The sequence below is a fragment of the Rhipicephalus microplus genome, chromosome X, assembly GCF_043290135.1.
Source record: "Rhipicephalus microplus isolate Deutch F79 chromosome X, USDA_Rmic, whole genome shotgun sequence".
NCBI lineage: Eukaryota > Metazoa > Arthropoda > Arachnida > Ixodida > Ixodidae > Rhipicephalus > Rhipicephalus microplus.
This window is the reverse complement of record NC_134710.1, coordinates 12,109,637-12,136,825: the sequence shown is the minus strand read 5'-3', so window position 1 is coordinate 12,136,825 and position 27,189 is coordinate 12,109,637. Positions and strand designations below refer to the sequence as shown.

At 42.1% G+C, this 27,189-nt stretch overlaps 1 protein-coding gene across 3 annotated transcripts in view; it reads right to left on the bottom strand.

The window, feature by feature from the left end:
- The window catches only part of LOC119175661 (transcription elongation regulator 1), a 253,503-nt gene that overhangs the window by 20,350 nt on the left and 205,964 nt on the right, over positions 1–27,189 (bottom strand). For 2 of the 3 annotated variants that reach the window (XM_075881832.1, XM_075881834.1), the window contains exons 14-15: positions 3,737–3,841; positions 417–587 (exon numbers count right to left, since the gene is read on the bottom strand). In XM_075881832.1, the coding sequence (XP_075737947.1) occupies positions 417–587; positions 3,737–3,841 (276 nt within the window). The remainder of the gene's footprint in view (positions 1–416; positions 588–3,736; positions 3,842–27,189) is intronic. The other variant, XM_075881833.1, reaches the window with a different exon arrangement.

Sequence of the window (27,189 nt, the reverse complement as noted above, 5' to 3'; positions counted from 1 at the left end):
GGAAATTTCGACCACCTGGGGTTCTTTAACGTGCACCCAAATCTGAGCACACAGGCCTACAACATTTCCGCCTCTATCGGAAATGCAGCTGCTGCAGCCGGGATTCGATCCCGCGACCAGCGAATCAGCAGCCGAGTACCTTAGCCACTAGACCCTCGGGGCAGGACCGTAACCACAGCATTACGCAGAAGTTTCCCATCCAAAAAAAAGCCCTGTGACCCCCTTAAGACATTGCAAGGGTACTTGTTCTTTACTGCAAGCACAAAAAGAAAAGATCATAAAAGCAGCCTTGCTGCAGCCTACCCAAGTGAAAAATTTAATAAGCTTTCAATGCTGCTGGCATAGCATTTTATTTCTTTCAGCCTGGCCAAGTGCTGAAGCAACTATGCAGTGAATATGATCAAGAAATTACTCACCGGTGTCGGCAGTTTAGACACATACTCCTTGAACCACTCTTCACGCTGGGTGCTGCTTTCCACTGCTCGGTATCGAGCATCTTCAGCCACATTCTTCTTAACATCACCCCATCGGGAGTGTTTGTCCAATGTTTTCTGCTCTTTAAGCAGCTCAAGAAAATCTTTTTTCATCTACATGAAGAAAAAAAAAAGTACAAAGATAAGCAGTGAAATCAAGATGGCGATTAAAAGGAAAGTGGTTCGTAAATATTAGGCCTTCTTAGGCACAGCTTACACCTATCTAGACACACAGGTACTATACAAGAGGATAATCACAAAGAAAATATATATTTTTGAATCGAGTTTCGAATTCATGTAAAGTAATCTGAAAAACAAAAAAGTTATAAAACACTATATAACTTGCTCCTAATGTCTGTACTGGAATATCTAACCCTTTGCAATCAACAGCCGACAAGCACCAATAAAATCTTGAATTTATTCACATAAAGCTACAAATCAGCATAAAAAGAGAATGCAGAAATCCCAGCTTGGACGAACATAAACAGACAAATGTGGCTAGTGCACTAACTTTGCATATTGAATTTTCAAGACAAAAAATTTTCTGGATGGTTGCAAAATGCCATGCTCTAAATGCATTCAACAGCTGTTTTGATTCTCTTCAAGATCATGACAAAAAAAAAAAGAGAAAGCAGAAAACCAAATGGGTGCTGATGCCCCATTTTCATAAAACTGCTCATGTTCCTTTGTTTTGGTCATTCTAAACAATGTTTTAACATGGAAAACTTATAGGCCACTGCGCCACCGTCAATGCAAGACCTCTGTGCTATTCAGCAATTTCAAGTTCCTTTTCTAGTGCCTGAAATCTTGAGTTACAGCACATAGGAATGCTACCCAGTGAACTGATGGCAATACATTAAAATTAAATGCATTCCCTTGTGAAGAAAAAATATGCATACATATACCTGCTGGTTACAGGTTGAAACAATGCCTAAGGAGTGCCAATTCATGACATGATGCTAGTATATTTAAGCCTTATGTGATAGCTCCCACATTTCTGCTTGTACAAGTACTCTCGTGCTATTGTAGCAAATAGCAATATCTTGCGACCAAATTAACATTATATTTGGGCTTCCGTCAGTGCCATACTTTGTTGCATGCGCATAATTGCAATAACTGGATTTGTAGAGCGCAGGGGTCTTTCTCAGCAAAAGGTGCACCATTGCAGTTGTCGCCAGTGCACCAACTTTTTTTTCACCAAAAACTGAAAAATTCCAATACACAAAGTTCTAGGCCTTTGCAATCTGCTGCTGTAATGAATACAGGTGCCATAAAAGGGGGTTTCGGTATCATGAAGACATCATCGACATACAAACGCCACTGCTCAGAATTCAAACTTTAGGAAGCATTGCCAAAATTTTGAAAAATAAATTTCAGAAAAGCCATTTACGAAACTACAATTAAATGCTCCCATTACTTGTGAGGAGTGATTAACAGCGTACGGCTTCTTCGACACCACCCCCTTACATTATAATAACTGCCTACTGTGTTTTGAGACACTCCAAGGACTTGAGTGCATAATAGTAATAATAATACTAACTTAACTAATACTATCACTAATAATATTATCTATGCTTTCACATTTAAAGATCATGATATGATTGAGAGGGCTAAAGAAAATTTGACCACCTGGTGTTTTTCTAACGTGCACAGAACATGGGCCTTAAACATTTCGCCTCCATCACAATGCGACCACCGCAGCCGGAACCAAACCTGGGACCCTAGGTCGCAGATACAGCAGCCATGCTCCATAACTACTGTTTCGATACATGCATTGTCGACTGAGAGGCCATTGAAAAGCTGCTATGATATGCTTACCATCTGTGCTATTTTGTCAAGCCATATACACTCAAACCTCGACACAACGAACCTGGATATAATGAAATATTGGTTACGATAAAATAAATGAAGAACAGTCTTGTAATATATATAGTGTTAGGAATACACGCTTAAAACACCTCGCCGCGGTGGTCTAGTGGCTAAGGTGCTCGGCTGCTGACCTGCAGGTCGCCGGATCGAATCCTGGCTGCGGCGGCTGCATTTCCGATGGAGGCGGAAATGTTGTAGGTCCGTGTGCTCAGATTTGGGTGCACGTTTAAGAGCCCCAGGTGGTCAAAATTTCCGGATCCCTCCACTACGGCGTCTCTCACAATCATATGAAGGTTTTGGGACGTTAAACCCCACATATCAATGAATCAATCACCTTTATAAGGAACTTTCAAATATAATGCACTTATGTTTGTGTGAGATACAACTTCGTTATAATGAGGTTTGAGTGTACACTACTTCAAGAATTTAGCCTAGGTGAAATAAATTCCACTGTAGTTTAGGTTTAATGCATTGCATTTCATGCTTCTCCTTTTACCTTTCAAGTGCAAATGCCAACGTCACAACTCTAAAACCTATGTGTAAACAAGTGGTTGAATTCAAACTGTCCTGATGTGAATTGAAATTATACAAGCAGAACATCTACAAATGAGCATACTAAATTAAGCTTCGGTGTCCTTTCTAAACTAATCATTTGTTGAGAGCCCAATAGTGGCCCCTGCTTGATGCAAACTTGCATGTTTAGCCAGAGAGATAGTTACCTGGTTTGTAAATAAATGTTAATAGTCAGAAAGCAAGCTGCTGAACTTTGTATACAAACTGCACAAGTAAGACTGTCAGACCATAATCAACAAACTTAGCAATCTACATGACCGCTCTCCCTCATTCACTGGGCACATTCTCATGCGCTGTGTTATCAATCATAACAGGAAAAACAAGCTATCAAGTCTTTTTACAAAAAACATATAAATACATAACATTAAAAAACTATACCCAGTACTATCATAAGTTCCACTGTTGCTGCTGCTGCTGCTACACACTTCGATACTAGCGTAATACAAAATAAAACAACTATACAAAGACAAGTCGCAAGCACAGCAGCACAAATTCCAGAGTGTGCAATGGGGCTGCTGCTTATAGAGCATGATATCAATGTTGTCACAGTGGTCCCTATTATAGATGTACAGATGTCCGCAATGTGCCTCACACTTACAATCTGAAGAAAGTAAGTCGAAACACCAAAGAGGAGCAGGCTCCTCAGCAGAAGCAATAGTCTAAGGCTTCAACATCTGATTGGCTAGTGAATAAAGTGTACATAGATATGAGCTTTGTAAATACAGTTATACGTAGCATTCCAATTGAATAATTCCAAAAAACAACACCCAAAATAGCTTTGAACTTAATAGATGCTGCTAACATACACGATGCACACTTACCATATTTCTGCACGAACTAGCAACTACTTTATCAGCAGCATGCTTCCACAATGACACAAGTATTCTTTGTAATGCAACCATAAATCTGCACACTGCTGACATTACCTACACAGACCAAGAGAGCAGTATGAGAAAAGCCAAAACAACTGATGAAGAGGACTTGAGTGACTGCCAACACCACCGAGAAGCAGGACCAGTTTTTCTTACCATGCCACGGGTTCATCCTGCACCTAATCAAAAAAATTGCATTAGCCAGGTCCCATCATAGTTTGGGCAGGCTAAGTCCCCCAATGTTTCGCAGTAACAAATACACCATTATAAACAAAAATATTAACAGACCCATTAGCCACTACACAGAGGTGTAGTGACCCCTATTGGACTGAAATGTGCAAAAATGATGGAAACAGAGGTTTGCAAATGCTTGAATTTTAAATAACTGATCAGTAAAATACCTTAACTCAGTTTCAGTACACCCAATACTCCAGTTCACAAATTATTCAAGCGTAGTCAACCAAGTCCCACAACAGCAGGTCTCTAAAGTTACAGCACCACAACATTGTTGACTTGCAGCACATTGACCTTTGACATTAAAACCAGCAGGACTCGGAGCCGCCAGAGAGCGCAGGGTTTCTAGTGGAATACCTGTCACATATTCTGCTAGCCAGTAGCGAGCGAAAAGGTGACTCCGTGGAAATGAATCGTTACCACATATAGCTGTTACTGACCTGTATCCCAAGCAGATATGCTGAAGTTTTAGGCTCAAATATGGATGTGGTTAGAGTAAAGAACACTATTCCAAACACCACTGTGTGTGTAGTAAAGCGTATCAACCTTGATAATAACACAGGCCTTATGCTTTAATTTTCTTTTCCTACATCATAAAACTGAGCTAGGTGACATGCAAATGCATAAAATTTATCTGTAACTTCAAAGTAGATTAGCTTTGATCCTTTTTAATTATTTTATCTACAAGCTACATACATTAGGCTGGCACAGAAGTTTTCGATTACTTGGTAAAAAGCCTTGCATGAGAAATTAGTGTTAGAAATAAAGATTTTTTAAAATTTGAATTATGAGTTTGCAGTGCATATTTGTGACCAAAAAAGTAAGTGATCCAGGGGTTCTGGAAAGAGGAATCTGGAGATTTTTCTCATTGTGTAGCTTACAAGCACTTGGCATGGCATAAATTACTGAGAATTTGTGACTCTCAAACATGCCAAAATGATTTTTGCTAATGAACTCTGGGTGCTCATGGGCGCAATGGGGAAACTGGCTCCGGAAGAGGGTTCTTTTTTTCAGCGCACAGTCATGTAGCTTGGATGCAAAGATTTGGCATTGAAGCCCTCACAAAGCATTTGCGAATTTTTAGTTCTCTGTCAAAGTTGCTTGAAAATCTTTTTTCCCCTGCTGTACTTTGGGTGCATGTACTGTTGATCATAGATGTACAATGAAACTTACACAATGCTCTTCCTAGTATTAACGTCATTTTCGATGAATATTTTTGCAGGACTTATGCCCGAGACATCCAGCGTAAAATCAGGTGATTAATCCTCTCCCTACCTAGTTGCTTGGAGGAAAACGATACAAAAATAGTTAAGTTAGCCTATTTGATTGTACATACTTTGAAACCAGTCAGAAAAACCATTTAAAAGTGGTTTGTTCACAAGACACAAGTAGAAAAGGACTTGCTTTGCTGTAGTGCACCAGCGAACATGCCCTAGTCTCCCTGGTCATCAGCACACAAAAAAATCACCTTGAAATTAAAAATAAAATAATAAAGCGCTGGCTCAAGCGGGTCCATGAAAAACAAGAAAATCTATGCATCTGAACGCAGTGAATCATGACGAGTGGGCGAAGCTAGGTCCTAAGGTCCATAATGTCTATGTTGAAGTCGCGAACTAGTAAAAGACTGTTTTGTACATGTTTTATATTGTTCCATCACAATTATGATTGATAATAAGTCTATGTGAAACCTTTTTTGTGTGTGTGTGTCTCACATAAGTTACCCAAGCATTGCCTGATATAATGTAAATTGAGTGACATAAAGTGACACAAAAGTCAACCAACCACAAAGCTAGGTTCTAAGGTTCATAATGTCCACATTGAAGTCACATACTAGTATAAAGGGTTTGTTGTGGTGTTTTATATCATTCCATTTGATATTAGGCTATTGTTATTGTTAAAGCTTTTTTTTTGTTCCACACGTGCGTTTCAACTATAGCTATGACAAGGGACACCATGGACAGACAAGCTAAGTCTTAAGGTGCTTCGACCCTTAAATAAAATGCTTTGGAAGCACCAGTATAGGTTTTGTTTACATCTATCGACATTCACTGTAGATATATCGGTCGAGCCACAGCCATCGTCCAAATTTGATGGTTTATATAAAATGTGATGCTCTGCGTAGTTGCTGCCATACTTGCAAAATTGATATCCCACACATTCCACAAAACTTCTAAATAGAACTGTTGCTGGCACACTCGCACCATGCCTAAAAAAAGGAGGATGCCCTCTTCAGATTCTGGTTACCAGTGTCAAGTCCTTTCTCAACCAGAATGCATGTTCTGAGCAAGTTAAAAAAAAAAAAATTTGTTACTGCACCACCTATTCAAGTAAAAAAGAACTCAGCAGAATGCACCACAATAGCTTAACTGCGGCACCCCCAAATGCTTCTATTGACACAGACTAGCTAATCTTCTGTGGTATACATACCATGCGGATAAGTTCAGCTCATTTTCGATAGGAAAAGGGTTAACATAACGATTACATAAGAAGTGCTGTGCAAGCCAAGAGTCAGAAAATCAAGGGTAAGAGCTGCACTTATGAAAGATGCTACCGATCCAGCAGCCAGCTTAATCTAAAAAGTTAGCAAGCTTTGTAAGAGGCTAAAGTGAGTCCTCTCCCAAAACTTAGGTGCCATGCGGAGATATAGGAAATGTCGTGTTTATCAATATATGTCTCCATAACATATATTGAAATGAAAAGTGGGCAAAACATGACCTTTTTCGAGGTTGGGGTCTAGGCCAACAACCTACGAATAGACTCTCAGTAAACGTAACCTGATGGGACCAGAAAAATATGTTTTATTTAGCAGGAGTTCTGTTTACTGAGAGGGGAAAATGGGTGCAGAATACAAGCCCGAAACCAAGCATTACAGAGGCAATAGTTCCTTTTAAGCAGTAGTTCCGTATAACAGATTTCCGTTTACTGAGAGTTTACTTACATACCTAAAGCTCTACTACCTGAACTACCATGGAAGGTGCTTCCCCGTCCACTTTGTCATGTGCTTCTGTATCTGTAATCCCTGGGAGCTCATTGGCCAATTCTGCTCCTACCAAAGGCACCGAGTGCGGAACACTCTTTTTGCCAGAGGGCGTCAGGTGGCTTGTGAGGCAGCAGCTGACCAATGAAACCACCTCATGCTCGCTGTGAATGAACCCCAAGGGTTCTGCTAAACGCATATATTTGTCACTAAAAAAGACATGAGAATGAAGGAGGGGTGCTGCAATGTTTTAAGCATTTTAGTGCCCAGCCTTCAAGCGACCTAGAGAGCAGTTATTCTGGCACTTCAAACGAGACAACCTGGCATTAAGATGAGGCAATATGGGCATCTTCTACAGGCATCCAGGAAAATCTTTTGCAGTCGTCCCCTTCTTACAGGACTACATTACACACCATGGCAGCAGTCTAACCAAGTTAGAAAGTACATTGCCTCACAGTTCTTCCAGTGTTTGTTTGCTCACCAAGCAATGAAGCTTTCATAATTTCTAGACTGTAACTTTATAAACATGTTACAACAGCAACGTTCCAAGGGCAGATTGGGCACCATACACTAGCTCTTTTAAGTGCCAGCACCTAGCATGCGTGCTTTTAAATGGAGCAGTGATCAGGTAAATAGTTGTGCGATGCCAAGTTTTCATACTCTTCTGACACATGGCACCAAGGTGCATGCAGCCCACCAGATTGTGGCAAGCTGGTGAACCGCATGCATCCTGGCACACGTGGCCACATACGTTACGCAAAGCCCAGTAGTTTTATGGCGCAAGATACCACATTCTTCCGAGAACTGGCATCACAATGAGTGTGGCACTCCAGCCTGCTGTCACGCTGTGGCTGCATGGCCACACCAGCTCTATACCCTAGGCAAAGCTTAAAAGAGCACAGACATCAAATTTCAAGATCGAGATGTGCCCATCATTCAATAACTTGGTATGCATAGGTCTTCTCGGCCAAATTTGAATGGCGTCCGTTGCGTCGAAGTTATTTTATTTCAACGTCAAACAGTGTATAAAAGCTAAGGAGAAAAAACTAAAAATACACTGCCCTACGACATTGACACTAGTGCTACATGTTCGGTGTGATGCATTCCACAAATACCTTCCTGAGTGACGATACGCTAGTAACGATGATGTCGACAATCTCAGAGTGTGTTTGTAGCCGACTCCCGGCCATGCTCTCACTAGTGGCTCTCCTTGCTGTGTTAAAGTGTGCATGCGATTCATTGTGTCGCATCGACAGATTTGCGTTGTGCTCCACTGCGTGTGACTACGATCATTCAGGGCGATAATAGATGCCAGAATGTCGGGGAACCACTGCGTAGTGAGAACCTGCACGTCGAGGCACGAAAAAAGCGGAAAGTGCGTGGGATTTCATGCATTTGCAAGCCACGAACCTAAAGGCAGCCAGTGGGTTGACTTCGTACGCGCTGTGCCGATGGACAGAGGGACTGGACGCCTGTGAAGAACAGCCACATTTGCTCCCTTCACTTTGCGGCGAGCTGCTACAGGGTAAAGTCTGTGTTGGCGAACCAGTTGGGTTTCACTGGCAGTACTAGGCCTCTTCTCGAGGCCGGGGCTATTCCTACCGTGGGGCTTGCTGCAGCTGAAAGCAACGATTCACTCGCCAAACGTCAGCAACCCGAGGTGCATAGTTGGTGTTCCTGAGCTCTAACAGCACGGCCGGGACTGACAAATACATTGCATATAACGCGGAGCTTGTCAAGCAAAGATCGCCGCGAATCGTGTCGATACCCGATTCCAGGTCAGCACTGGCAGCGGCCTCAACGTGGCCGCTGCCAGCACTACAATTTGGTGGGCAACAGAAATGTCATAAACAAATTAGTTCCAGTAAGGTTTGTATACATCAGCAGTCATACTGCTACTTGTAATTAGGCAGTGCATGTATGCATGAACAGTTAACAAGACACAGTCTGCTGTGTCTTGTTACAACTTGTATGCCCTTGCCACACTTTAAACGCTCTTCTGCATGACACCCGTGTACTGCAGTGAAAGTGACTTCAGCATTCAACATGCGATTACAAACCTGTAGAACTGATATCTAGTGTAATTTTCTTTTCAAGGTGGCACTGGCGTTGTTTTCTAGTAGCTTTATGCCCATGCCCGTACAATTGGAAGAATCGCTCAAAATTCTGGAGTTTCCTAAACAAATCTGATGGGGTGGCAAGTACGCAAATATTTCATTTATACAATGAAACCTGGAGGGGGGGGGGGGGGGGGCAAGCATGATAAAAACTATTTCTGGCTCCATATCTGTATGGCTCATCAATTGTCCATAGTACAAAGTGCCATTTTCCAGAGATTGCATTGCCGTAAGTTGCAGTGGCACTTGTCAATGATAAGTGCTAATTGATGCAGTCATGCGTTTGTCTCCCATACCACCTTGCTGCAATCAATAGGTCAAGGACACGAAGGTTATAGGCAGAAATAGAAGCCTGTGTGAAGGACAGCTGGCCCACAGTATGGCCCTGTTAAGCCCTTCGGAAAGATACTGGCATGAGCTTAAGACTGAACCAAGACTGTCAGCGAAGATAAATACAGCTCTTTATGACTCGGAAAGTGCCTTGTCATGAACTTTTGTGTATTGAAGACATTAGTATCAAATATTTAGTTGTATTATCTAGTTAGTCTCGTTGAGTAGTTTGTCTTCAAGCAAAGGAAGAGAATGTAAAATGTGCAGTGAAACCTGCACCATTTTCCTTTTCTTTATTTTCCTTTTACCTGAGCTACTGTTGCCTTGCCTCTTGCTCTATCCCAATCTCAGCATGGACTTGAGATTTTCATCGAAATGTCCAGTGGTAGCGACTCGTTAATGACTGTTAATGTCAGCCTGAACACCGGGTCATCTCATACGCTTTCAGTAAAATCATATTTACAGTAAATTCAGTCAAAAAATTACAGTAAAATCAGTCATATTTTGGCGATGTTGAATCAGAGTGAGCTTGGTTTAAAAAAAAGTTTCGAGAGCGGGAGTCCGAGTGAGTCTGGCTTACGAAAATTTTGGTGAGCCCGAGTCCGAGTGCGTAAAAGTGCCAATTGTATTTCATGAGTGAGTCCGAGTGAGCTCCACAGGTTTTGCTAACCCACGATTGACACAACAATGGCACGCCCACTTCATTGAATTACAGCTATGTCGGACCTTTCTACTGGCCCATTTATAAAGCCATAACCACGGTTTACTGTATGTCCCATTTTGGGAATAGTCTAGAAAATTGTGACTTTTACATCTAGATGTCTACAGCATAATGATGCCATTTATTAATTCAAACTACATTTGCTGAAAAACTCCACTATTTGCACACCTGTAAAGTAGTCAGCCAGCTTAACAAACCCCTACGTGCAGTTCTATAGGCCAGTTCAATAAAGTTGCATTCATTCAGATATAACAAACTTGGGAAAAGTGCCAGGGTTGAGTATAGTACCGCTATTTTCATGCCACCTTTTTTTTTTAAAATAAAAGTCACAACCTATCTTGCTTGCACTAATCACAAGTATACTTGTACCTGTGACTACTTCGTAAGCACCACCTAACTGGTTTCGAACATGACCTGTTTTGCACAAAAATGAGCACTCTAACCGCAGATGTTTGGTCTTTCACATCGAATGGTAACTAGAGCTACTTGGTGATTGAGCATCAACATGTTTGCACAGTGCACAGTGCATCAACAAAGACAGATGAGAGGACAGAACAGATGCACTGTATTGTGTCCCCTTTTTGCATAGTACAAATATATCATCTCTCCTGTGCTGGTGTATCTGGTTGATTCTCCGGATTGGGGTACATTTAGTGTAACAGCTGCAAAGGCTATTCAATCATTAAAAAATGTTTTCCACAAAAACGATAAGCCTGAAACATGAGGAATTACAAATTTAGGTTTTACAAGTGTTGATGTTTGCAAATGCTTTTCAACAAGTATGCTAGCTGAACCATGCTTGAGTGCACACTCAGTGGGCATTTGATATAGGGCCGGCAAAGAACATGTGGCATTCATTCGTGACTATCATCAACAGCTTCAATCTGATAACAAAAAATAAAGGCAGAGGAAGTGATGAGGACAACTAAATAAAAAGAGTTATAGTCTGCTAGTGCTTGCATTTGCTTGCACAAAACTATTACTGCACTTTGACACCTGAGTTAGAAACTGCAAGCCTTTGTAGAAGGCTTTTACCCCTCAATAGATCTGGGAAATAATGTCCTTTAGGTGAATAATAAGCATATATGTAGTTTCCAAAGAAGAAGGTCAACGGCATGAAATATGAATAATTACAAAAGAGTACACTAATGAATGCTGGCGACCAGCATATTTTGTTTATTGAAAATTATAGCAGCTGCTCCTCATTTCATGCTTCTAAAATTAGTAGTTCTTTAATCGTATAAGCGAGTCTGCAGACATGACACGCTATTTACAAAAACAAGGCAGAATCAATTCACTACTAACCTGTGAAAGTGCACACCAAGAGAGGTAAAAATATCTTGGGGTAATGAAAGGCAAGCATGTAGCACAAGGCTATTGACACACAATGCTGCCTCAAATAGTTAAATAGTTATTCTCAAAATACCCTCTCTGTTTGAGGCACACATGAGCACTTCAAAACAGACACACCTCAGAGCAGCAGCAACAGCAGCATCTCAGCAGAGCCAACTATTTCACATAAATTATGCTTTGTGCATATATAAAAATAGCTCGGGCTTCACACTTATAGCCTGCATCTTTTGTTGATCTATTCATGTCTGTCATGACTGAAGCTTATTTCTTTCTTTAATGTAGTGCATATTTGCCTACAGAGGCATCAAATTTGAAAAAAAGAAAAGACACCACAAAGTGGAAAAAAAGTGAATTAGAAAAAGAAAAGCCTCTTTTTAAAAATATTTCTTGCGACAGTGCTGTAGCTCACATTATGCATTACCAAGGCAATCAGCAAATTTATATGCCCTCTATCATGCAGATGTTACTTGACTTCTATGCCTTATGCTCATTTATTATGAATGCCTTGATAGCCTATTTCACAGCAGTGCACATTTCAAAGCTGGAATATTCGTACTAAATGCCTTCCATGCTTTCAGAGAATGTTCCCTCTAACACTTCCTTTTTAAGGTGGACAGCCATTATAAAAAGAGAGCAAATGGCACAATAGTTAGAGAAGCTTTTAATGGCAAAACTTCCTTTCAGCAACAAAAGATACCTAGCAGAAAGCTAAATCTTCTACTTATTCGCAGTGTGGTGACTCAATGCAAGTGAAAGCAAATAAATAGCATAAACGTGTGGAACATCCTTGTACTGACTCTCCAACTACACGCAGAGTTTGGCTGACATAGATGCCCATTAAGTGACATCACGAGCACAGAAAGAAAAACGGCTATAAATACGATACTAGATGGTAACTAAACGTACAATGAATGACTATGAGACACACTGCCATTTATTACCTAAAATTTCTTGCACAAATAAACTGTATCAGAAAAAAGGTTAATCTCTACTGATGAGACTACATGTATACTTACAAATAAGTGTTATTAAACATAATTAACTTTGCCAGGTAATGCTGCCCATAATGAAGCCATGGTGAACAATCCCTGCATAAACTGCTCGACAGATTGACAGACCGAAAAAAAATTGTATATTAGATGGTATACACAACCCGCACTTTGTCATAAATAACACTCGTGCTTCACCCCTGCTTAAACACCCAAGGAGCGTTAATGTTATCTGAAGGAGGTCCACACGTCAACATGTTTTGCTTTTAAGATCAATTATGCACAGAGAGTAAAAAACTACAGACACAATGGGCTTACACAATATCATGATCAATCATGCCATGTAATCCCGTCCCCTAGAGACAAGCATCAGAACAATACGGGTCGGGAACAGCCCATGCTGTCCTGTATGAAGAACAATGGGCGACCTGATCAAGGCAAGCCACAGGTTACTCTCCGTGCATCACAAAATCACCATCAACGACACTGCAAGGCCTCAGCTAGCACTGGAAAAATGGGGCTACTTCTAGCAAGTCTGTAAAGGAAGGGAAAGCTGTCAGAATAAAAGCAGTGTACCCCAATGGCACCAGCACTGCCAACAACCCAATTGCTCAGGAGGCCACACTTTTCAGGTAGCAACAATATTTGAAAAATACCAGAAAAGGCCTCATGCTTTTCCCTATATTAGCCATAGTTTTTATAGATAAGGTCAAGGCTGTCATTGCATCAATGAAGGCGTTTAAAAAAGCGCAGAAAATCATATGCTTAATGCAAAAAACATGATACAGTGGAATTCCGATAATTCAAAATGATACAATTTGCACGAACAAACTTACATTAATCTTATCTAATCATAAAACACCTCAATAACAATTCTAATGAATATGACTATGCATGACAAGCAAATTCAAACCGCACCTGTCACTATTAATATGCACAGAGAAGCACATTATGATTGTCTTACTCTGCAGCCTCTGAAGAAACCCATATTTTTTACACACCCCCATATTGAACAGGCACTCATATTTTATAGCCTCCAAGTTAAAAATAATTTTCCATATGACAATGAAAAGTCTACACTACGCTAAAGATGAATGCACACCCAATTTTAACAGTTGATATGCAACTTATGATCACAAAACTTATCTAAATACAATTAAACCTCAGCAAAACTAATCCTGAAGTAAAAATATGGAATTTATAGCGAAAGATAGTGTGGGTAACAATGGTTAAGTGGTTGAACTGCCCACAGCTGTATGTATGGCAATGACAGCCCAAATTAGGATAGTGCATAATGAAGTGTTTGCAAATCATGACCAGTTTTTTACAGAGTATCTCTAGCCAAACTTCATATAAAACTGTAATGCTTATGTGTGAGCTCTGAAAGAGGGCAAGCACTGTGGTATGGGACATTGCAGGGCACACAGGAGGACCCTTTCCCCTCAGTTCACATACTACACCGAACACACCCAAGCATTTATCCCGATACATAGCATAAGCCTTAGTATATATATGGTTCTGTAGCAGTATTGACCTCCGGTAGTGTATTTCTTAGCCAAACGCTCTTCTTTTTAGATGCGAAGCAGCACTTTGGCTCACGTGTGTAACGTTGTATGAACACGCCGCAACGCGTTCCCTTTATTCTTTATTCAATGATTACCCCGCTTAGCCCGAAGGCGCTGCAGCAGGGGTGTTACAATGTCGAGAAAAACACATCTTCATTAATACAGCACACTTGTTCATTTGATAAGTGATTCCATTCTCTAATGGAACGAACAAAAAATGAATTAGCATACAAATTAGATCTGGTACGGTACTCTAAAATCTTGAAACAATGATCATTTCGTGAAGAGATATAATGAGAACTGTGAAGGTACTTTTCTTTTCGAATGCCGGTTTTACCATGAAATATTTGGTACAGGAGCTTTAGCTGCAGTTTCTTTCGACGCGATGAGAGTAATTCCCACCCTAGTTCATTTTTCATACTGGTGCAACTGTCATTTCTTGAGTACCGGCTTAGGACAAACCTTGCAGCTCTATTTTGTATTTTTTCAAGTTTGTAACTTAAAGTACTTTGCCAGGGGTCCCACACGGCCGAGGGTTTCAGCTGAACGTTGACGTGGCGCTACCCTCGAACACTTCCTCACAGGTGCACTCCGCCATCACTCTCTCCCTCACCCACAACATGCTCGCCGCAGCTGCCGGCTCCTCCGCCCGCCCACAACACACTTCTCTCTCACTTCACCCTCTCCACCACCCGCAACACTCAACCACACGTTGAGTGAAAACACTCTTTCAGTTCGTTTATCTGTGATAAAACTTACACAAAAGCCAACCCGCCTCCCGTGTTTTTGAGTTTCAAACAAACGTTTACTTAAGTAAACGCTACACCAAGTTTCGCTTAAACTGCTCTTCCAGCACACGCATCAACACCCGTTTCAACTGGGTGAATGCCGAGTGCACCGCTGCTGCTTCGCAACCCATCAGGGTTCCCTTCGGGGAGATGGTCCATGATTTTTTTTTAAAGAAATGTGGCCCTTTCCTAAAATTTGTCTGAGTAAGGAAAAATACACTACCTTGCATGAAATGACATGCAACAACATGACGTTAGCAAGTTTTCCATTTCATTTCACTTACACAGAAAAACATACTCATTTAAAAAAAGAGTGATAAAGAAAAGTTCAGTGGCTTTCTGCTGTATCTGTACCAGCTTGTAACAAATTGTGTAAGTAATGTGAGATCAACGAATTTTTGTAAAACTAAATCTGTGTAGGCTGTGTTGTGAACACCACAGCCATTAATGCAATTTTTACTGTTTGAGTTACCTCAGACATTTTTATAACCAAGAATAAGAAGAAGACGGTGTTTAATGAAAAGAAGGGGGAGAGGTCAACCTGGAAAGCGGGTTTGTAGCTTGCCATTCCTCAAGGGGATAAGAGATAGAGGAGGCCATGATGAGGGGCGATTGAACTATAGCAGAATGAGCCACTTCCCACACTGTCCAGTTCGGTGTAGTACACGCACAGAAGTATCTGCATTAGCTATAATAGCAGGTGCTCTAAAATGGGAACAACTAAAATGTGGCATGTGGTGACCAAGGAAGACTGAACTTGACACTTTACATCCCTGAACTATGTTCTGTGGAGTTAAAGGTCAGATGTGGGGCAGCATGGTCATACAGAAAATGAATTAACCAAGAAAATGAATTAACCAGAGTGATAAATGAAATTTGCATTACTTGAATGACGAATGTAGTTATCATAAGAGATTTGTGATCAAGAAGTTTCACAAGCGCAATCAAGACGTTTGTTGCATTGCCACACTAGACAGTTTTACAACAACTTAAGATCAATAATACGAGTTTCACTGAAACCCTCGACTCACCGACGCCACAATTCACCGTAAAAAAATCTCCCATCTTTTTGGCCATAGCAAAGCAAGGTCAATAAATAACAATGACTTCCGGTGCTTTCATGACGATGCTTTCATGGATAAACATCACAAATGAGCGAAGGTGAGGTGGCAGCTGGCGATGAACGTGCCATTATGACTGATCGTTGATGACCTTATTGCAGCAATCTGAAACTATATGCTTAACGGCGCATGTGGTATAAACCATGCGGATTGATGGCAATACAAACGCACCATGCCACCGCTTGCAAGATTGCTGCCACCACGTTGTGCAAGATCTCTTACACATTGTTTCCAAGATGCTCATCTTCATCGCGTAGACTGAACAGGCAACTCGCAGCACCATGCACATCCCAGAGTGAAGCATGCACGAATGCAGAAACGCGCACGTACATTAGACAGTAAACGGTCCGGCGATTACGGCATAAGCCAAGTACACTCTGAAAAAATATAGAGTAAAAAGGGTGTCTTTTTGTCCCACAACAATAATCGTCATCAGGCTTGCGTGCGCTTCCTTTCTTGAAAACTCGGCGCTGGCCACTTTCCTATCGAGAATGCAATGTAACCCTGATAATGGGCATGTCGATCGTGACCGGAATGTACCGGGCGCGGGGCGATAGCGCAAGGATGGAACGCAATATAAATGACGATTATTGTAGTGGGACAAAAAGACACCCTTTTTACTCGCTCTATTTTTAGAGCGTAGGCAACGGCTGCACGCAACTCACCAGGGCTGATCGGCTATATGTGGCAGTATCACATTTCAGTGAAACGGTGTCAGTTCATTGAAAAGGCAGTTGAACTAGCTTTTGAGCTCATAGCAGGTGTCACTTTATGCGCGAAAAGGCCCAACTTGTCAATGAAGGGGTTACTAGCACTTTTTAATAAAAATGCGCACAGGAGGAAAAATAATAAAAAAAAGGCTTGGTCACTAACCACTGTATTCACAAACTAACTTTCACTTATCGCAGTAAGGCTACTAACAAAAGGATGAGAAAAGTATAAGAAAAATACAAGGTGCATCCTGTCATAAAGGCGCCTTATGAAAGACGTCCTTAACTCTTTAAGCATAGGCTCTGGGTGCAAGGGTAGGTAAATTTTTGCTACAAAATCATCACCTCGAGCAGTAATAAACTAGCTTTACTGCAAGAAATCAATAACAGTATGCACAGAAGCAGCCAAACCTAAACAGTAGCAATATTTGTTTAGGCACTGGCAGTTTTCAGCGAAATACACGTTTTTCGTGTGGCCACTTTTTTGCAACTGCCGTCGAGCAGGGGGCTGGTCAGGTCACTTTTGTCATTTCGACGTCTTCTATGTTTTTGCTGTGTTCGGTGGTGTTATGATGCTGGCTTCAACGTTTGCTGTTTTCTTTCTTGTTTTCTTAAAATTTCGTTGGATTTATTTAAAAGTTCGAGGAGGTTTACAGCATTTTTTTTACAAAGTTGCATTTACTGTGGAACAGTGCACTGAAGTGAACTTCACCGACAAAGTGGCTGCATCCTGACAGATTTTGTGAAGAAGTACCAAGATGGACGCAGTGTGCCTTCAGAGAAAATGAAAAACGTGGAAGCAGCTCGCGACATAATTCCACAGCGAACATAATGTGCATCCGTGAACAGCCGACCAAACAACTAGAAAATTGTTTGCGCCACTTTGGGAAGTTTTACCAGTATGGGAAAAAGTGTTTTTGCAACCATAGCAGATATCCGATGGACTGTATACTCGTGACACAGTCGACTATGAGACATTGACAAGGCCGTCGCTGCCAAGTTGAAACATGCCAACTCCATGAAAGTGCAATGCGATGAGCAGCTGCATGAGATGGGGTACAACGAACCCTCGACCATGGATATTTTCCTGCAGAAACAGCACAGCGAGGAGGTTCTTCACAACACTTTTTGTAAAGCAAGGGCAGCACGAAAATTCCTGCTTAGTGTAGGTTCCAACCAGGTTCCGCCAATCGTTGAGGACTCGCCGTGGCGGTGACATGTATTGTACACTGTGCCGTTTCAATATTTCTTCTTTGCGGTCCACATAATAGACAAAATATGCAAAGTTGTCTTTCCCCGCCATGTTGTTTAAGGAAGCCTTAAGGTAGGTCATAAGCTACCTGAACCAAGCCTTAATTAAGTGTGAGGAAAGCTCGGTGATAAGTACAAGGTAGGTTCTTGAAATGCGTTAAGGGCGAACTTATGGCTAAGGTTGGCCTAAGTCATAAGAATATGATAAGGTTAGATTTGTGAATACAGGGAAAGTGCCCATTTTTAAGGGCAAAGCCATATGCAAGGAACTACTTATATGACGACAATTTTTCTGGCATTTTTGAGTAAGTTTTAAACAGTTTAGACTGTATAGGTGCAAAGAATAAATGGAATCCTAATTGCACATAGTCCTTGAGGAATTTGATTGTTGCGATCAGTGTGTGCCGACATGACGTACGCTAGATGACAAGTTTAATGCGTGTAACGCATGCACAGTTTAAAATATATAGTGTACTTCTGTGCACAAAAGTACACTACATAAGTATCTTGCAAGCTTAACAGTTAGGTAGCGTTAAAACTGGATATAACAAAATATTCCCCAAAAAAATTCGTTATAAAAAGGATTTTGCTGTACAAAGGTTCCGTACCAAAATTCGAAAAAAAAAAAACACAAATTAGACAAAAGGGGAACCGAAAACAGAGCTCACTCAAAACATATATTTAGCGGTAAAAACCTGCGTTATTATTGCGATGGTAATCATAAGGACCCTCGAGTATTTGCCGTCGCCGCAATGGTTTGTCACAAGTCTAAATTAATAACATGCCCCCGTGCATCATAACTTTTATGAGTGGGTAGAAGTGCGCGAGCGCTGCTGAAGGGGAGATCGAATGAGCCGGCTCATTTCTATCGCCTGGAAGGCCCATGCGATAATATCTACCCACGTGTTGGAACTGCCATCGAATGCTCAAACAAAAAGGAAATCACTTGTCTTGAACGAGCATGAAAAAACCGCAGTGGGGGGGGGGGGGGGGGGGTAGCTCGAGTACTAACAGTGAACTTTGATTTTAAGGGCGCGGTCACGATCGCTGGTGCACCTGCTATCTCGGCAAGCATCAGTGCTCACACATGCTTCCACTCAAGGAACATACACCACAGAAAGCACTGTGTGTGGTCAGCGTTTTTTGAGTGGCAGCATGTGTGAGTGTGAGAGTGCTCCGAAGAAGTACCAGGCTGAGCTAAGTACTCATAATCTTATTCTGTCGAGATGTGCCCTTTGTGTCTGAGTTTGGAATTTGAGGACAAGATGGCGGATGATGTTTGCGACATTGTCGACAGATGGCAGAAGCATGTTTGAATGTGAGAGTGCTTAGAAAGAATTACCAAGTTGCGCTAAATACATAAAGTATCAAGTGTTACCGACTACTAGCCGAACAACAAGTTTTGATAAGGAGAAGGTTAGACTTAATTATGTTGCACCATGGCAATCCTTTTGTAGCACAGCACCTGTTCTCAATTTCAAAGAGCGTAGTAAGGTTTGCTAACCCCTTCCCAGTGGATGACAAAGACATTTTCGGCAACCACTACCTTTCAGCTAAACCTTAGTGCTATCTGTGCTCCTACTTCATGTGTTAGCAGATGACTCTGCAACAGCAAAACTCAAAATGGCAGACATGCTGAGTGTAGAAGATACCAAAAGCGTTATAAATATCCTCTATCGTGATTGTTAAGATCCAATGCATACCAAGAAAATGGACAGAACTTGATCATCTAAACTTCTCAAAATAGCTCTGTCTGAATTTGCATGTCTGCATAGTACCTTTTTTCATTTTAACACCTGCTATTCCACTTCATTTCTGGGCTAATCCAACACCTCCTAGACACGTTTTAAGGCCTGCGCATAAGAATTTGATGTCACAAGCCGCCGGTCATCCAACCGGTCCGACCAGTTCGTCTACCTTGCCTTTCAATCCCCAGTCTCCCCAGTGACCCTGCATGTGTGTCCGCGTCGTTGCTGAGGGCATGTTTCATGTGTTTCTGCCTTCGCTGACTTGATTTTGATAACATCGAGCAGAAGATGACAGTGTCAAAATTCCGAACAAGTGTTGTGTCCCTGAATGTTCCGGGAACTATGCCAGGAAGAAAAAGTTCCACGTATTCTCTTTTCCGAAGAACGAAAACATGCGGCAGAAATGAATCCGTGCTATCACGAAGAAGAAGTTTGTGCCGACTATATATATAAAGGTATGATGCTTTTTACGGCTCGATATCTCTACTTATTCATTTTTCGTACGAGTTTTGAATTTATAACCCAGAGGCAATAATTAAAACGTTAATGCTCAAAGTATTTAGTGCTAACATACATGTCGGGTTTTGTGAACTGCAAGCAGGATTTTTTTTTTTCTTTATTATGGTCACCGTGCCACTAAGGGCATACTTCCGTTTGTGCAGGTATGTGCAGATTATTTTCTACCGTCTTGCTTTCGCGATCCCCTTCGAGTTCGATATATCCGGGATCGACTGTATTGTCTTTGTACCTCTTTCGTTTTTGTACCGCTATATTGAATGTGTGTGTCTGTGTGTGCAGATAATCTACTGCATCGTTTCGCAGGGGCAATGTCAAGTGCACTGTTTATTCGATGTTTCTGTAAGGAATAAAAACCCGCTTTCGCCAAGCAATTTACCTGTGTTAACAGAAACTGAAAACTCGGCGAGAGCCTCACTGCCGACCTCTCGAGCGAGAGTGAGCGAGTGGGTAGTGCACAGTCTACGTCACCTCATGTGACGCGCAGGCCTGAAAACCTATAAGAGGTGTTGGCTAATTCCATCGGCCAGTGACATGACATTGTGTGGCAAAAAAACTTTCAAAGCTATGACTAGGATGCCGTGAACCTAATGATGTAACTTTGTCCAAACTCATGGCTTACTATTATTTTGCTTTGAAGGAGGTCCCACTTGTCTCAACTATACTTTATCCTCATGCATTATTGATATCACTCAAGCTAGAATTAACGAAATTCCACTGTAACACCCTTCTTAGCATCCTTTAAATTTCAGAAGCACGACATAGAGGTAAGTTAAGAAATGTTCAAGGCTGTTTACCTAATGTATAGGCTCATGAGTGAGTAAAATGGTCCTATGAAAGAAATAAGAGTCTGTTCTCGTTCTGAAGCTTTTCACATGCATTCTGAAAACAACACAATTGTAAGCACTTTCCCTAAAAGTACCGACATGACATGTAGAACATCACTTTTCTAATCACAAGTTTTAAAAGTCTCAACACTTACGGCTTTAACAACAGCAAAAATACAAGCAGTAAGAAGTAAAAAGCTCTTAAATTACTGGTATTCAGTGTAAAGAACAATGTCAGAGATAGTCTTGTACAACTTTAGAAGGCAGCAGCATTTGGACTGGCAATTACCCTGCTGAGGAAGAATGTGGCTTAGAACCTTGAACTCACCAAATATAAGTCAAGACCACATTTAACGGCCCCACTTAAAATGAACTTGCATTCAAGGAGAGATGTGGGTCAAAAAACGAGATTTTTCTTGCAGATTTTTTTGTTTTCACCTGTTTTGATAAGATTAGTACCTATACTATTCTGGAAAAAAAAAACATCTTGAGACTCAACTGGAAATGCTTTAAAATTGCATCTAAAGAGTACAAGGTGGCTATTCAAAGGCTGACAAAGTGCAGTCTTAGAGCACGTTGCCGCTGGTAATACGCCACCACTCGCCATTGTCTATCGCATGAGACGAAGAGCCGAGCCTCACTCTTCAAATAACGACCGTTTCTCGTGCTACTGTGGTGCAAGAAATAATAAAAAAAGAGCATGCTTTTACTGCGCTTTTAGTGCCGCAATCGGTTTTTAAACCACGTGGTACAGATCTGGGACCGCCATTGTACACTGTGTGCCTGTATGTACTGTTTAGCCTATTTGCGGGGTCCATACCTTGTCGCGTAGCACAGCTGAACAACTCTTTTCTCGTGTGTTTATCTCCATTATGGATGAAGCAAGCCGTAGCTTGCGCGATAGCTACACTGTCAACGTGAAAGCTGTTGTGGTGGCACGTTATCTAGGAATGGGCTACGAGCAGTTGGTCCGATCTGCAGCAATTGTTGGCTTGCAAAAGCCAATGCATCAAAAGTCAATCACAGCCATTAGCCGGAAAGTCCACGATGCGGCAATGGATGCCATCTGCACCAATCTTGCAAGGTCTAAGAAGCTGACTTGACAGCGAAATAAGTCAACGGTGACGACATTTTGCGTTATGTATGACGATAGGTGGCACAAATGCAGCCACAAAATAGTATCGGCATTATTGTGTTCCTCGACACTAGACTTTGTTTAGATTTCAAAGTCCTGTCGAACTTCTTCCTAGCGTGCAGTCGGCACAAGGCTCTGCCAGATGGAGCAGAAGAAGTTTGGCAAGCGTTTTATGGCGCTGTCTGTGAGTGAAATGTATGCGAGGAGTCGGCTAAAAAGAGCCGTGAGGGACAAACTTACAGTGTCGGTGGATTTTAGTGGCAGTGGCCACTACAACAAGGATTCTTCTTTTTTGTGTGCAAATTTCATTGCATTTAATGGCATCTTTCATAAAAGAAACATACAACTTTACAACTCTTTTTTTTTGCAAACACAGATAATGCCATTTTTTTTTTCTATGTGCCCCTCTTTTTTCGGGTACTTCTGGTGCTCAGATCTGCATGAAATTTTACCCAAATTTTTTCCAAAGTATGAGAAATGCAATTATCATGTTTAAAATTTAATATTTTTTAAAACATTCTAAGTAAACCTTTAATAGGGTAGTAGAAATATGGACTTTTTCCCATCTATCGCATATTTTGTATGCACCTCCTAATTAGTTTTTTTTTAGCCTTAATACTTTATTTAAAATATTATGAACTATCAGAGGTAAAAAATTATGAAAATTTAGTAAGGTGGAAAGAGCAGAGGGCAAGAGGATTAAGGTTTTGACTTTGTCATGTTGCAGAACTAAAGGTATACAACTTGCAAAAAACCTAAAAGCTCAATAACAGCAAAAGTTCCACTGCTCCAGAATGGATATTAAAAAAAAGTGTCTTCAAGTAGCATCTCCCCCTAAAACGAATAATACCCGCGTGACGGTACTAATGTTGGGCGCGAGGCCCACCACTGGAGGCACGAGCGCTGCAATCGCTGTGACGTTCAGTGTTGGATCCCGTGATCTTGCCTCGCTCTGGCGAGGGAAAGCTGGCGGTTGGATGCGTTGCTTTTAACCGCGATTTTGCAGTGTTTTCATTTTTGAACAGCGTTGTATTGCTCTGGCTTAAGGTGCGCAGACTTCTGCAGACTACGTGATGCGAAAAGTCGCCGTAAAGGTTACCGGCGGTGTGCCACAGTTCGCTACGTATGCGATGCCACTGTCACGGCCGCTGGCAGTGCTACTGTCCCCTCTCTCTTTCTTTGTTGTGGTTGTTAGTTCAAGCTCAAAGGGTTAAAATGAGCGCAGACCATGAATGTTCACGTAAAAGCACATCGCTTCAGTTTCTGCATGGAAGCCTCGTTCAGAACGAAAAATGAATGTGCAAACGGCTCGATTATCTATATTTAAAAATAGGATGTAGGAGCGTACATGTGGAGGAAGCTGCCGTTATTATATTAAAGATGTGCGTCGTCTGAACTTTCAGAAAGGCAAAATATCCCGGAAGCCCAATTCTTCTCTCTTTATTTTTCGCTATTTTCACCGTATCTATTTCATGGTCGGGTTTCTATCTGCCATTGGTATAGCCAGGGGGTAGCAATACAAGCTTATGCCCCCCCCCCCCCCCCAAAATTCCCATGGTATATGCACACAAAATAATGGTGTACCACCTTTGCCTGCCCGGGCCCAAATCTAATCAAGGTGGTACCCCGTCCGAAAAAAAAAAAAAGTTTCTGCCAATGCCCCTGCCGTCCGCGACTTCAGCTTGCAAATTTAATTCCTTGCTTATAGACAACGTCTGTAGAATGGGCACATAGCCACTGTCACTTCCTCTGTATGTTGTTTTGATCAACAGGCGAAAACGCAGTCAGCTTCGAGAACTGATTCATCTTCTAGGAGCTGCGTGAAATATAACACAGCTTATGAATGAAGCTGTAAAAAAATGAACATTGGCAATTTTACTGAAACATGAAATTACCGTTTAGATCACGATACGCAAGACCTAGAAGCATGCACATTCAAGCACGCAAAATGATACGGCTGGCTGATCGCATATCATAATTTACCCCTTTATAGAAGCTCTTGAACTGAACCAATCATTCATAATTTTGACCCATGTGTGGCTTGATGGTGATCGAATGTGCTAGGCGTGACCACAATAGAAATTTCGAGCGTTAAGTATTAGAATCATGCCGCGGAGAAAAGTTACAACTCTGAACGAGGCCCGCAAAATTTCCATGGTGTGACCACCATGAAAATTTTCTGCAACAAATATTAAAATTGTGCTGCAGAGGAAAGTTACAATCCTGACTAAGGCATGTGTGTGCGTGATTCTCACATTTGCTTGCAATGATAACAGAAACGCTGCGGCTGCATGAGGCCGTAAGAATGCAGTGCTGCTTCACACAAAACGGCGAATCTGCTTGCGCTGTGCTTTGTAGGGCTATGTGTTCTAAACAAAAATTTAATTTGCGCATGCCTGTCATGTCAACCGCGGCTCCTCTTTAAACGCAAGCCTACAATGAATGAAGTAGCGTGGTTGCGCATATTTCTTGCAGTAAAGGTAAGCTGTTTTACTTTTAATACCCATTTGATACTTCAGTTTGGAACGAAATGAGTTGCCCCTTCTTACAGAGGCGGCGCGCTCGACCCTCGTTTTCATTCAGGTGGCCATAGCAGATGAAGCCGGAAGTCAGGCATTATGAGAGACGTAGAACTTCTCCAGGGCAGTTATTTAGCACTTCGTACAGTCAGGGAAGAAGCTGCAGCAGTTTTTTTCTGATTTGTTTGAGTCAAGTATAAGAAGATATTATTAAAAAAAAAAAGACGCGAAAGCAGCTGGGGGCAGCATGCAAGAGGGCGGCGGAGCAATCCAACCACGTACGTCACAGGGACACCTTCGCATGGTGGCGCCACGGTATGTCCTCGGGCTCAATACATTGTTTCAGTAGCACAAAATGACACTTAAAATAAATGCCTCTGAGCGCCGCCGATTGGTTACAAGAAATAGAGTCTGCACTCCTGCGATTTCCCGGGACACCACTTTTGACCACCGATAAGCAATCAGGGAAGTGCCCATAGATTCTTATTGTTATACCTGTATCACAAGTGGCAACTTAAGTGCACTTTGAGTGAGTGCACATCACTGCGAGTGTCAATTGTGCCTTGTCACGCGAGAAAGTTTAGTGGCACTCGCTGCAAAGTACACTTGCTAGTATGTGCATCCGCCAACCTGACTTCACTGCGCAGAGTGTGTAGCGCAGAGTGGCTTGCACCTAAATGCGCTGTTTGCATAAAACGGCACTCGTATTTTTAAACCATTGTTATCAATATTAGGAATACTGCTGTGTATTAAAACAAGCCATACTAAAACAAGAAATCTCTATACTCTCACCCTCAGGCAGTTAGTTTGCGGCCACTTCTGCTAGAGGATAGCAAAACAACATACCGTGTAATGGCCGCCTGCGTGGTGTTGTGCACGTGTGCCCATCAGTCGTTTTCTAGTCATTACAATGATGTGTGCCACTGGTGCTACTACCACGAAGAGAATGCGGCCTGACGCAGAGACACAGGCGCAAAAGTAACAAATATATGCTGCACTAGTAATCTGCCAATTGCCACTGCCATCATTTCCTACTACACTTCGCTTTCTCGTGCAGTAGCGCACTGCCGATGTGACGCTTAGCGAGTGCAAGTGTACTCGCTCCGAGTGCACTTGTGTTGGCAAGTGTGACGAGGTTACTAAATGCCAACCCTGCCTCGCTTCTGCAGCCCTCCAGTTATTGCTCTCTCTGACAATTTTTTGCTGCACATCCCTCTGTCCTTTGTCCGCCTGCTACTCTGACAAGTCCGCATAGCCAGACAAAGCCTATGTTTTCACACTGCCACTGCTTTTTCGAAGACTGGTTGGCTGACTAGACTTCCCAGAGTTTTTTGATCGCTGGTGTAGCAAGTGAGCAGCCTAGAGTGACGAGATCAGCTGCAACATTGTCAGCAGCTGAATGAACCCGATCATCTGTGTCTGCGTCTTGTCTAGATCAGTATTGTATTATCACAGTACACACACTTGTACTACCCAACTGACCGGGATATTTCGCCATTTGTTTTGTGTTAATAAGGACCTGTTCTCGCTGACTTCGCACTCCGTTCAGAAAGTGTTAGAATGGCTGTTACACGATATGAATCACAAATAATCAGGTCGGTGGGACCGCACAAGACTGCTGGCACCGCAATGAGGTTCTTTGACCTCTGCACGAGCAGGTGACTCACCCCTACACGTTGGTTGCGTGTTTCGTGGACCTTTCAAGCAAGCTACTCGACTTGCCTTCTCGTGTATTTTGGTTTTCAAGGTCGCCTTCCCTCCATATGCTCCCCTATTTTTACTACATCACAACTTATTCGCTTGTCTCTCGCACAAGTCTGCTCTACTTTCCACATTACAACTCCTTCAATCGCCTTTACTGTTCCACGACGTCAGCCACGCTGGCTTGAATTAAGAAGTTTCTTTTTTTTGGCTAGAAACTATCCCAGAAAAGGTCCATGCTTCCTGGCTTGTATGTCGCATCTTGCTCACTGTTGGTGTGCATGTGTGGTCAGGATGGTGAACAGGAGGCCTTCGTGCCTATTCCTGCCATTCAACACAATGCCAAAGTACAACCGCTTGGCTTGATGTAAGCCGTACGTTAAGACGGTGCTGCATTGTGAAGCACTTGCTCATAGCTGTTGACCGCGTGACACCCAACTGGCTGCTTCTGGTGTGCCAGTATTCATCTGTGGAGATGGTGAAGGCTGCGTGAGTGGAGGTGACGGCAACTTGTGCGCGGAACTGTTCTCGCGAGGCCGACATTGTCGGCGTCTGACTCGATGCCAAGCCTGAAGCTTTCGAACAGGCCCACTCCGGCGGCAATTTGTGGCAGCGCGTCATCGACTCGGACATTTGAGGGTCGGACATCCGTTGTGATGATTTCATATTGCCATGATGATGCCGATACTGTGGAACCGTGCACAGATGAGAGCATTGTGAATGAAGGGCACCGCCAGGGTGATTTGGAGAAATCAAATGATGACGAAACGCAACGAAACTTTGAAGCCAGTGCCCACAAG